At 42.6% G+C, this 12,570-nt stretch overlaps 1 protein-coding gene across 1 annotated transcript in view; it reads right to left on the bottom strand.

Moving 5' to 3' along the window:
* The window catches only part of FASN (fatty acid synthase), a 36,072-nt gene continuing 23,502 nt past the window's right edge, over window positions 1–12,570 (bottom strand). Inside the window, exons 29-43 of the mRNA XM_042833246.1 lie at window positions 12,181–12,359; window positions 11,831–11,950; window positions 11,558–11,680; window positions 10,704–10,927; window positions 10,226–10,424; window positions 9,158–9,309; window positions 8,612–8,703; window positions 8,312–8,463; window positions 7,801–8,040; window positions 6,847–7,035; window positions 6,113–6,340; window positions 5,459–5,679; window positions 4,766–4,864; window positions 4,385–4,636; window positions 1–3,198 (exon numbers count right to left, since the gene is read on the bottom strand). Of these exons, the coding sequence (XP_042689180.1) occupies window positions 3,061–3,198; window positions 4,385–4,636; window positions 4,766–4,864; window positions 5,459–5,679; window positions 6,113–6,340; window positions 6,847–7,035; window positions 7,801–8,040; window positions 8,312–8,463; window positions 8,612–8,703; window positions 9,158–9,309; window positions 10,226–10,424; window positions 10,704–10,927; window positions 11,558–11,680; window positions 11,831–11,950; window positions 12,181–12,359 (2,608 nt within the window). The 3' untranslated portion in view covers window positions 1–3,060. The remainder of the gene's footprint in view (window positions 3,199–4,384; window positions 4,637–4,765; window positions 4,865–5,458; window positions 5,680–6,112; window positions 6,341–6,846; window positions 7,036–7,800; window positions 8,041–8,311; window positions 8,464–8,611; window positions 8,704–9,157; window positions 9,310–10,225; window positions 10,425–10,703; window positions 10,928–11,557; window positions 11,681–11,830; window positions 11,951–12,180; window positions 12,360–12,570) is intronic.

Here is a 12,570-nt window from a genome sequence, read left to right as displayed (position 1 = left end):
TACCAGCGCTAATAAGGTTTTTATTTTTGGCACACTGTATTCAGCAGCCAGTTACATAATGGGTTACAGGGCAGCAGCTCAGTATTAGACAATTAGGGGGAAAACAAAACAAAACAACAACCTCCTGCCTTTCAAATAACAACCACAAGAACATTGAGAGCATAGAGGCTATAAGTAATTCTTGAGGAATTTCTATTACTAAACCAGTATCTTCAAGCTTTGCCTAGAAGAGACCATGCACATTTATGTTTATACAGAGAACTTGTACGACTCCTGATCGGACAGCTGCAACAGCATCAGTCCTTGATCCCTCCACACAGCCCATTCAGAACTGCACTGCCTTCCTTCAGAGCTGAGATGCTGGGTCAGAATCGTTAACACTTCATTTTAGTGCAGGACTATTGTATCTATTTTGTTAGAAGTTTTAAGCACTCTTCTTCCTTCTGGCTGTTCAGTACAACCAAGGCAGATAGGATTCTTTCCCTCTTTTCGGGCTCACTACAGCTGCCAGTGGTAAAACAAGAAGGTAAACAAAACGAAAACATGAAAAAAAAGTAAAAAAAAAAAAAAAAAAAACAAAAAAAAAAAAAAAAAAAAAGGAAAAGATACTGGTCCCTGGTTGTTTTATTGAATGTGGTGTCGTATGCTAGGATGTGCACAGACAGAGCACAGGAGATGGAATGAAGTCCCCTGTTACGCATGTATGCCCAGTCCCTATAGCTACTGTTCAGCATCACATTCTTTGCAGCTGTAAGGCACCTCCCTGCACACACTGCCTGCCTCCTTGCACTGCCTCCTAATGCCTGACCACCATCCCTCACAGGTTAATAGCATGTGTTCCCATTGCCTGCTTAGCACTCTCAACGACCTTGAGGTAGATGCTATTAGTCCCATTTTACAGATGGGGAAACTGAGGCGGTGACATGAACCACTTGTACAAAACCACAACGATGGAGCCAGAATCAGAATTTTGAGAGTTTTCACTTCAATCTTTTGGGTATGGATGTGATTTGGTTGCATCTAAGGTACCAAAAAGCACGGCGATGAGGAGCCACGCTCCAGGATTATCTCAATTCTTCTTTCTTAATGTTATTTCTACGGACTCCAATCTGGTATCTTAGCAGCAATCTTGGCTTTATATCAAGAAATGAGAGATTCCGAATGAAACTTGAGGATTAAAAGGATAGTAGTAGAGAATGAGACAAAAAGCCAACCAGTGATCAATTCTGTTTAATTCTAGGAAAGCCAAAGAGGAAAAGACACTCTTCAGATTAAAAAAAAAAAAAAAACAAAAGTAAAAAAAAAAAAACAAAACAAAACTTATTCTAGAAATGCTTTAAGCTGACATTATGTTGTTTGTATTTCAGATTTCACAAAAGAAATACTTTATAAAACTAAAACCAGTTAACCCAGCCACTATCCACAGAGGGTTGTATAAGCAAGAGACGCTAGGTCAGAACCTGCACGAGGAACCAGCTGTTCCTCTCACTGGAATCTCCTGAACTAACAGGATGCTTCACCAGGGGATGAATACAGAAAGAACCGGGGTTTACAGAAGTTCTGAGAGGCAGTGAAATGCCTCCTGGTTGGTACTTCATTGCTATTCAGGTCTCCTCTGTATCATAGGTGTAGCAAGGATTTACTGATTTTGGAAAAGACAGATCCAACATAGCAAAAGTCAGTCATTTTTAAATTGGATTTTATGCAAGTTTCCTTTAAAAAGGTACTGTATCTTAAAATCATGCCAAACTGTTTACTTAGCTAACTTATGTGGGATCTCCAGTCTCACTGCCAGAGGAAAATGCATACTCAAGGCTTAAGCAAGCCCTGTGCTAAATAAGATACACCGGGGCACTGGGTGGATGCTTCTATGTTTGCATGAACTTTGGTTATGGGAGAGCAAGGGTAGGAGGATTTGTACCGTTACCAATGGAGAACTCTATTCCCCTGACATCCCAGATGGTTGGATGGAGCAGCTGGAGGTGGGAAGGAACAAAGGTGAAGCAATAGCTGTAATGCTTTACTGTTTGTGGTAATGCAAAGCACAGAAGCTTGCACAGATATAAACTAAGTACATCCCCAGGGACAGCTCTGCCTGCTTGTTCAGCCCAAGCTAAGGCTGTTCAATACAGTGGCATCTGTTGAACCATCCCACCCTGCCCTCCACACCTCCCTCCTCACAAGAGTGGGTGATGGCAAGAACCCTTCACTTCCACCCTTCTGAGCAAGGCAGGGTGGGGAGCGAAACAAAAACACACACAAAAAAATCACTGATCAAAATTAGAAACACCACAACAAAAAAAATAAAACAAAACACAAACAAAAATAAACTAAAAGAAGAAAAAAGAAAAGAAATGGGCTGTTCCATAGATGCACTTTGGTTTAACAAATGGGCGACCTCCCCTTGTGGAATAAACCTATCCCTCCAAAATGGATGTTTCCTTTTCTGATACCCACGATAAATTAAAACCAAGCAAGAAGTCTCTGATTTGACACAATAAATACTTAGAATATATCAAATTAAAAAAATATAGTTACAAAAGCCTCAATGGAATTCTCTTTCTGACCTAACTACAGACAGATTCTTCACAGACAACAAGTATCTCCGAAATCAGCTGCAGCTCCCCTCTCTGCTCACTGGGCTTGGTCAACAAGTGCTATCACTTACCCTTTGGAATACTGTTAAGACAAAACAATATAGAGCACAAGTCGTCTACTCCTAAATTTGCTTTTCATACTGCCAAAGCTGTAGGAAGCAACCATCGCTGGGGAACCCTCACAGCAGAGCAGTGACAGAGTCACAGCACCGCAGCAACACGGACAGGGAAACTGGGGAAAAAAACCAAAGCATAGAAAGGGAAAGAGGAGAAAGAACACGTGAATGTCAGGAATGATGACTGAGAGAGAGGAAACAAAGAGACCAATCAAGTTCAGCTGGACTTCCCAGCTCTGGCAGCAGAGCAGATGAGATGTTGTTCAACAGGAAGAGTTCCTTGGGGTCTGTCATAACTAGGAATGTTGTTGGCATCTTCTTCACCATTGACAGTAAGTGAGCAGATGTTAACCTTCTCTGACACTGACACGTGGTTCTGCCAGTGAGCCGTGGATGATCCCAATGATTGATTCAACACCATCTCCCTCCAATAAGGTGCGGTGATCTCCTTCAATGACGTGGACCGATACTTTTCCATCACATACCTGCACAGACACAGAACACATCCACAGTTTAAAGCCAGCTAGCCGTGTAGCTGCCTGGGCTCTGCCAGTCTGAGTTATTCATATTTTACATCATCTTTAACAAATGCTTCTGAAAAACACAACCAGGTACATTCTAATAGATGTTTTACAGTAGTTGTGCCCAACCCATGAGTTTTACGTTTTTGTTGCCTCCTTTATTTTAATGTTTTAATTAAAAAAGAGTTTTGTTGCTTCTATCCATTAACTACATTTTATATACAACCCAAGACTATTCCTCTTCACTCAGTGTAGCCCAGGCAAACCAAAAGGTTGGACACCCATATGAGCATTCAAATGTAAGCTGGGCAGGAAAACAACACCAACATGATACTAACAGGATAATTTACCTACTTTATCTATGAATGCCTGAAGTAGATACCTATGTGCCCCTAGGACAACCAAATAACCCTCCATCTATCTTTCTCCCACCACCGTAACTCTTCCTCTAAGGGCATTATGGAACTTTTATCACATTCAGCTTGGAAGCAAGAGTAAATACAAGTCATAAGTTAGAAGGGGCGGGAGGTGCCAATATAACAAAGGTAATTTAGAAAACTGCTTACTGCAGACAGCAGGAAAAAGGAATGCGAGACACTTCCCCTTTTATCTAAGCAGGAGCTACAGAACAGTGACCTTATCTGGATACAGGCCAACAACCTACTTTTCATTTTTCTGGCCCACAGGATACCCACAGACTGACTTCTACATGGTCCACAAAACATAACTAAGAAAAGCTGCCGCTGCTGTCAGAGGGCTGGTACTCATTCTTTTAGGTCTGCACTCATGCACTGAACAAACTTTTGGGGTCTGCGCTCAAATACCAGAGGCTCAAAGTTACTTTTGTCAAGCTACACTCTTAACATCTTTATTATCCAAAATCTACTTAGGGAGATGCAAGAATTAGCTACAGAAAACAGATCATCCAATATAGAGGCTAGATCTCCCCTTGGCCCCTCCCTGATGGAAACCATCAGCTTAATAGTTTCTGGAAAGTTAATTCTTATCAGTGTGTCATAGCTGCAGAACAGTTACTTCTTTAACTTCAGTTTCATTCTTCTTCTCTCCCTCAGAGGGGTTCCCATGCTTTTCTTCTATTCCCCCACCTATCAGGGGACCCTCATCAGTCACCAGCAGATCTCACACTGACCTCTGAGAGTCTGTAGTCGCCACCCAGACCTTCTTCATACTCATTGTGAGTCTTTGCCCGCATCAGTGTCACGTTCCCATGATACTTGGACTCTGGTATATACTTGTCAGCAGCCTTCAGCTTGTGGTAAAAGGAAGCAGCAGCAAAGCTGAGTGCTTCACGATTGATGTTTTTATGAATCTGAGTTATAAGGTCTGCAGCAGCATTGACACGAGCCTCCAGATCTTCCAAGGGCAGAAGAATCTCCAACAACTGGAAATATTGAAAAAAAAAAAAAATTCCCCTTTAGTCTCGATATCTGGGCGTTAATCTACATCAAACACATAAAAACCAGCACCCACAACCACACCCTTCCTGTGCAGTGTAAGAAAGAAGCATTACCTTATTGTATTCAATGCCTGTAAACTGCTGAACAAAGGCACACAGCGCTTCTGTCTCCAACGCAGCCTCATTTCCTTGGGTCAGCTTTGCTCTGTAGCTCTAAAAAAGAGAACAGTAAAACACTGTCGTGGGAGGGATACAGCTGAGCTTGAGTGTTAGATAAAAACAATTCCAGAATAAAGGACTTTGAACCGGAAAAGAAGAGGGGAAAGTGGGGGGGAGGAAAATAAATAAAAATAGAAACTAAACCTTGGATAAGATCCCTTGAGGACAGATTAGAAAGCACATCTAACAGGTAGCGAATGCCCAAAGACCAGGATCCCTTGGGCAGCATAATGAAAATGGAAAGGGAAGACCTAAGGAGGGTTTTCTAGCACATCTACTTCAGGATTTTGTCTTGCAGGCTCAAAAGGTCTTCCAGAAGACATTATTATTATTATTTACAATTGCAAGAGCAGAATGTGTGGGCCAGCCCTAGCTAGTTAACAAATAACACCCCCCACATGCCTCCAACCCCCAAGGGATCCTTAAGTGCCCACTGTCTACAGCTCTGTCCCATCTCCCCTGGCAAGAAAGGTCTTAGCTTTTTAGATGGTTCACATCCAGAACAGTAAGCTCACAGTAAGCATCCCTCCCTCCCTGATGACACAGAACGTTTTCCAAACGGAAGGTTGTATTTTAATTTTTTTTTACCTGAGTGTATGCTGCCACAAAGGAATGAGACCCATCAAAGAGGAATAAACTGTTGAGTGCATGGGAAGCATTTTGTTGTGCTTGCAGCTGGGAGCACATTTCAAAGGCTACGCAGGCACCAAAAGAGTATCCAGCAATGCGATAAGGTCCTTCAGGCTGTATCTGCTTCATGCAGTCAATGTAATAGGATGCCAGGCTCTGTATGCTGTCCAAGGGAGCAGCTAGAACATGAAAGCAAATTAGTCAGGTGAAACAGACACTAGCAGCGACAACTGCTTTCTCAAGAGCTCAGAAACGTCCACATTATTTTAGAAGTAAGCTTCTCAATTATTGTGAGCAACTTTTATTTTAGACAAGTAACAGTTCTGCTTCCAGTTTTCAAAGATAGGAAGAAAGCCATGCATTGTTTCTCTCCTAAATGCTTACCTGCTCAAGTTACTCAATCTATTTGTTCCATTTCTCCATACATAAGCTCTTCAGTCTAACCTAACATTTCTCATTACCTGGGGTTGTTTGCCACAACACTGTATGGGTTGTGAGCACTGATGCTTGGTCCTCTGCATTTAAGGGTCTAGAAACAAAACTCCTTCTATAAAAGAACTGAAGTTCAGACTGTTAGATATACAAATTCAAGATGCTGAAGAACTGAGATACCTTTTGTGCACTGGAGTCCATAGCAGGGCATATGAAGTTTGGAGGCAAGAGTGTAGAAGACTGCAATGGATCCCTCAATAGGGTGCACAAGGAAAAGAGGGCGTTCTGTGCTCTGAACTTCATTGAGACGGGTGATCGTTGGCCCTTCTGGATTCACCAGCAAGTTATTCAAATCCAGTTTTGGAGGCTCACCTGGGCCCATCTTCAATACTTGGGATGGCTTCATTTCTTTGAAGGAAAGCACAGCAGACACAGTTAGTCATACAGGATCAGAGATTTGGTCATGTTGCCATAGCCCTACAAGAGGTGCTGAGGACTGCTCTGTATTTGCTCACTGGCTCACTAAATCAAGGCACTGTCAGTTGTTCTGTGGCAGCTGTCCATGCTTTTGGCTTGCAGTAAACATGTCTAGAGTAATGGCCATAACATCAAGTAGAAGGTCTCCAGTCACATCCTGCACACAGCTATGTAAGAATACTCATGTAGGCAGATGCTATCCAGGCAGCACAACAGCTTTCACAGCCTTTCTTATATTCTTTACTGGAACAGATAGGCCTAACTTAACATCACTACATTTTAGCAGAATGTTTGTCATATAAAGGAGCCTTTCAGCTATCATCAGATATCATTTCACAACTTGATAAAGGCTTATGTCACCAGAGATGAAAGCAACGGGTTCAGAGCTCAGTTGTTTGGACTCAGCTGATGGTAGCAACCCTAATCCAGGCATCTACCTTCTGCTGCCCCAGACTTGGAGGACAGTTCACGCAGTTTGTTGATTGTAAGCAGTCGGATTTCTCTCATGGTCATAACGATGTCATAGTCTCTCTCCAGCGTCTGGCGCACCTCCACACCCATCAAGGAATCCAGGCCCAAGTCTGCTAAGGAGCTCTCAGCATTCAGACTGCTCACATCACGAACACCTGAGTTAAAAACAGCACACAAGACTTTTCAGCTCTAGATCTCCCTACAGCAATCTTCTCAGCTTTTCACTTTTTCCTTAAACATGAATAAAGCACAGCTACAGAGCAGATTTTGCTATTCAAGATCATCTAATGCTTTCAAAAATCACCTCTTCTACAATCCACATCTGATTTAGTATTTAGACTGCATGTGCACAGTTTTATGACAGGCAATATATCAGTCACAGCTACGTAGCAGTGAACATTGGCACTTCAGCTCTAGAAGTTCAGAACATCCAACTGGAGAAGTTTCACCTAAAGAGGCTGTAATTGAAGGCACAGCCCTACACCTAACAAGGTCTACCCTTGTAGGCTGAAGCAGGTTCCCTTCCCAGACCTCTTCCCAAGCTACCCATCATTCAGAGAGGACAAAATGTCACTGGCTGCTGCCCAGTCCTCTTCTACCTGGCAGCATGGCATAATGAGGGAAACAAACTTTTGGTCACTACTGGACACAGAATACTGGAATAGACAAACCTCCAGTCACACCCCACCACACAGTTCTCAGGTTCTCATGCAAACTGCTAAGGAAATGATCATACCAGCAGTATCTCCATGAGTGCTAAGGCAAAGGATGCTTCCAGAAACAAGCAGAGACTGAGGTATACATCAGTCCTCACTTTCCACCCAGTGCAGGTTGGAAACACAATTCCCCTCACACCATACTGGAGCAAGACCCCTTCTAAAATGAGCACCAACTATGCAATTGCTAGACTTTGCATTTACCAAGGATATGAGCAACAGCTTCTACAAGATCCCGTTGACTTCCTCCTTCACTTTTCACAGAGACCTTCTCTGCTAGGACAAAACTGGACATGACAGGATGAGGTTGATTCAGGAACATATCAAGCACCTCCAGGCATGAGCTGATTTGCTGGAGAACAGTTCCCCCAATCACAACTTCTCTGTTTGCCATTGCCTTCAGGATGCCCACATCACCAATGGCTCCCCACTGGACTGCCAGGCCTGGAGGAGAAATCACAAGGAAGAACACACTAGGCAACTAATTTAAGCACACAGCAGCAACAAAAGGGAGCTAAAAACAGCTAAGCAAAAGCCCACATTCCTCTAATATTATTTAAATAATCAGTTTTCATTCACATCTGAATGATTCAGGTTAACAGCTGCAACAGGAAACAGCTGTCATCACTCCAGACACAGATTCCTGGTGAGCTGGTTCTCCTCTGAATGTTTGGTAGGATAAGATTTTTCCCTGCAGTGAATGAAGTCATCTTACCTGGGAGTCCATCGTGATGCCGCTGCTCACAGATACGCTCCATGGCAGAATTAGCAAAGCCATAATTACTTTGCCCAGCATTTCCTCTTCCACAGCTTACAGAGGAGAATACAACAAAGTAGTCCAGGTCTGGGCACTTCTTACGAGTCACCCTTGGAATAGAAAAGTGACAGAGAAACCCATCAGGAAAACTGGGAACCACTTGTTGCTGTGGAAAGCCAATAAGACTAAAATATCCAAGACTGGTCAACTCAGTGACCACAAATGCAGCTCATATTTGTCCCTTCTACAGATACCTACCGGTCCAAATGAAGGGTGCCTGAATACTTGGGCTTGTTGACCTCCCAGAATAATTCTGGGGTCTGATTTTCAATCATGGCATCTTTAAGGACCTATCAGATGGGTTTAAAACAAAGAAATCGTATGAGTATCTCAGTTTCTGTTTAAGTTTATTACAGATACAAGAGGATATCACTACACAATGCACTTTTCTAGTTTTCCAGCACAGACGTATCCTGGATGTCACGAAATACAAGAAGGCCAACTCATCTATTGGTAAGCCTGTTCAGTGCTGCCACTGCAGTCTTCAACTGGTAAACTTGTTATAGGATTCTTCTTGTCTCCAGAGGCCAAGGCTAACATTCACTTTAACCCAAAACTGAGCTAGCTAGTCACATACTGTTGCTACCCAGGTTAAGGGGCCAGATCCAAAAGCCTTCAGTCATTACCTCAGGCCAAAGCAAAACACCCTTTGAAACAGAGACACAACCTAAAACTGTATAAGTGGAAAAAGCTACTTTAATGTCTGCTGTCTCTTGCAAGTTTCTAAGCCTTACTGGCACTTACCACAGCCAAATTAAAGATGCCTCCAACTGGTCCAAGCTTCAAAGCTTCTTCTATCAAAAGCTGTGTTCCTTCTAGAGTTCCAACATCACTGGTAGAAACCAACACTTGGATTCCCAGCGCCTTCCATTCTCTGACACATTTGGCCTGGTAGCCTTAACAAACAAACATACATGTGGGATGAAGCACTCAAACCATCTCAACTCAAACCAGGGTCTGAATAGCTGAACAATCCCCAGTTCAGCTACAAGAGGAACACTGGGCAAAATCTGAATGGTGACAGAAACCACTCAAGTCTCAGAGCATCCTAAACAGATCACAAAGAAGACAAGAGATTCAGGAGAACAGGGTGGGAGAGCATGAGTGAACTTAAGACTTTATATACCAAGAGAGGAACAAGTGGCAAGATTGGAGCAAGACAGCAGGCAACAGTAGGACAACCAGAACTTGAGAGATAAAAGGATTTGAACTACGTTTGCAGAAGTTGGGAAATTGTGAACTTGCTAAAAGAAAAAAAGAAATTTGTGAAGACAGAAGTTTTGTTATGGCTGAATTTCACCAAGGGAGCACGTAAGACTACCATTGATAAGAAATCTCAGTGCTGAGACTGCAATACTCAAAACTGAGTAAAAAAGTTTCTGGTGTTATTAGATAGCAGGGTATAGCTTTTGCTCCTTCAGATGCCTCATGTAAAAAGTGAGCAACCACACTCAATTTAAGGGAAAGAGCATCTTTAGCAAGTCACTGCCACTGAACCCAGCAGCAATGTAGCTGAATACAGACTTCATAGAAGGAATAAAACTAAAAATTAAGACTGCAGAAAAGTATCCTAGGCAAGGGAGAAAAAGGCAAACATGGCTTGATAGACTTAACTTGCATTAAAAAAAAGAAGAAATAGCTAGAAAAAAAGAGGCAGACTTCAAAGATACTTCATCCCTTAGACTAAAATGAATCACAACTTGTTTGAAGTGAGTGAACACACACGAGGAAGGGAAAAGAATTATGAAGACACTGATAAAACACTTAGAAATTGAGAGAAACAAACTGAGGTCAACTGAGGTTTTTGCTTACCAGTTCGTATGCCAGAACGGGACGTCAGTACAAGCTTCTGTGCTCCTCTCTCAATCAGCCACTGTGCCAACTCAAGCCCAAATCCTCCTAGGCCCCCTGTGATGATGTAGGACTTGGTAGGTGGGCAGGAAGTTCGGGAGATGGCAGAAAGCTTTACTGGTTCAGACCTTAAAGGATATTGCTTCTCCTCCTCTTGGATCTTCCAGAACAAAGCAAATAAACAAAAAACAACACCAAAAAACACATTAAAATTGGATGCACAAACACATTCTGTCTTCCCACATGCAGCTATGCTCCTCCAGTCAACAGGGGATCAAACTTGTTTCAGAGTGATAGACCTGACAACGCTATACATGCCACAGTGTCAGCAGCAAAAGCTGTAACCCCATGCTGTTACACAACTTCAAGTTTAACTGGATCAAAACACCCAATACAGAGGATGACAGGCATCAGGGAATCAACACCCTTATCTCGTTACCTTGATCATAACTTTGCCAATATGTTTTCCTTGCGCCATGAACCTGAAGGCAGCTTCTACTTCTTCTTTACCAAAGACTGTGCTTTTCAGGGGCTTTACCACACCATCTTTTATGCCTTTTGTCAACAGCTCTGATACCACCTCCCACTCTTGGTTTCCTTCCTCAAAGATTGAATCCAGCAGGATTCCATGGAACGCCACATTCTTGAGGAAAAGAGCCATTCCTGGAAAAAGCAACATCATTACCACCTGGTGCTGCTGCCGTCTCAGGACAGAATCCATCTTTTTTAGGAACATTTTTTGTGCAAGTCAACAGTATAAAACTGAGGAGCAAAGCAGTTACTGCTTGCTAGACAACTCATTCTTGTATATACTCTCTAAAGGCTATATTGGTTAGGCTGCTCTCTTACGAGTGGACTAATTTAACAGCAACTCCACCTACAAGAACTTTGTCAACAGGACAAGCTACGACATGGTCATTTTGATATTAAAAAGGATGTTTTGCAATACAGTGACAGCTGAGTCAGAGGGACAGAGGAACCAGAATCCCACGTACATCCTGTCCTTCTACACAAACTCTTCTTCACAAGAAACTTTTACTGATGCTAGACTTTTTTTTAAAATTTATTTACAATAAAAAGGGAGACTGTCAACATTGGTGCATAGAATCCTCCCACAAACTGTTGGTGATAAAAACAAATTTTTGCAACGATGCATTTAACACGCAGCTTTTACAAAACAAATGTTCCAGCTCTAAGATTTTCTCAATTTGAAGATTAGTCTGTATTATGATAGGTTGTGCTTTGCTGCTTGCTTAAGCATAAGGAGACTTATTTTCTGAAGCCCCATCTTACCAAGCTGACTGTTGTTTGATAGATCAAATTTGCCTATTTCCAAGAAGCGCCCATGTTGAGCAAGACAACGCAAACTGGCCTGGAGCTTCTCTTCTGCCAAGGAATTTAACACAAGGTTGACACCTGTAGTGAAAGGAGAAGAAACTGTTTAAGAAACTCACTCTTTTGAGAGCCAACCCATTTCCTATCGAGCCATTTTGTCATCAGGCATTACAACTGCCTAACATGACATAGCTGAGTAAGAAGACAAAACAAAATACTCCTCCAACTAACCTTTCCCATTGGTAACTCGCAGTATATGTTGCTCAAAGGTTGTATTTCGGGAGCTGGCAAAGCTGTTAGCATCCAGCTGTGGGAACCTGGCTTGGAGATACTCACGTTTCTCAGCAGAGCCTGGAAGAGGAAGACATAAAATGACAGCTGAACAATGGCAGTACTCTCAAGTTAACTCTTCAGTGATAAAAACAACAGGGGAAGATGTGCAGCCTGAGCAACCACTTGCTTCAAAGGTTTCAAGCTCTCAATGTGTCAAACCTCGGGACAAAGGGTGCTCATGTAAGGGATAGAGGAATGACCAGAAATAATTAAGTCTTACAATTGTAGATTAGATCCTCAGTACTCACCTACAGTAGCAAAAACACGGCAGCCCATGCTCAGGGCAATGGCAATGGCTGCTTGGCCCACGCCTCCTGAGCCAGAGTGAATGAGGACACTCTCCCCCTTCTTCATACCACCTCGAACCACCAAAGCATAATAAGCAGTGGCATAAACCACAGGCACTGAAGCTGCTTCTTCCAGAGTCCTAAGAAACAAAGCAAAGGGGAGAAGACATCTTCAGCCTTGGAAAACCTAACAGATTCCCTTGATAAAGTTTGCTTTTCAGAAATATGAAGGTTTAATCTGCCAAGATGGACCAGAAAGTATAAAGGGTTCTCAGTCATAGAGCTGACTGCCACAGTGGCCACATAGTGCTAAGGGCCTTTTCTTCTGCAGGAATATTTTACTAACACAGT

The sequence above is a fragment of the Centrocercus urophasianus genome, unplaced genomic scaffold (genome assembly GCF_019232065.1).
Source record: "Centrocercus urophasianus isolate 14NV4802_14NV808 unplaced genomic scaffold, USGS_Curo_1.0 seq_41, whole genome shotgun sequence".
NCBI lineage: Eukaryota > Metazoa > Chordata > Aves > Galliformes > Phasianidae > Centrocercus > Centrocercus urophasianus.
The sequence above is the reverse complement of the archived record's forward strand: the minus strand, read 5'-3'. Positions and strand labels throughout refer to the sequence as shown.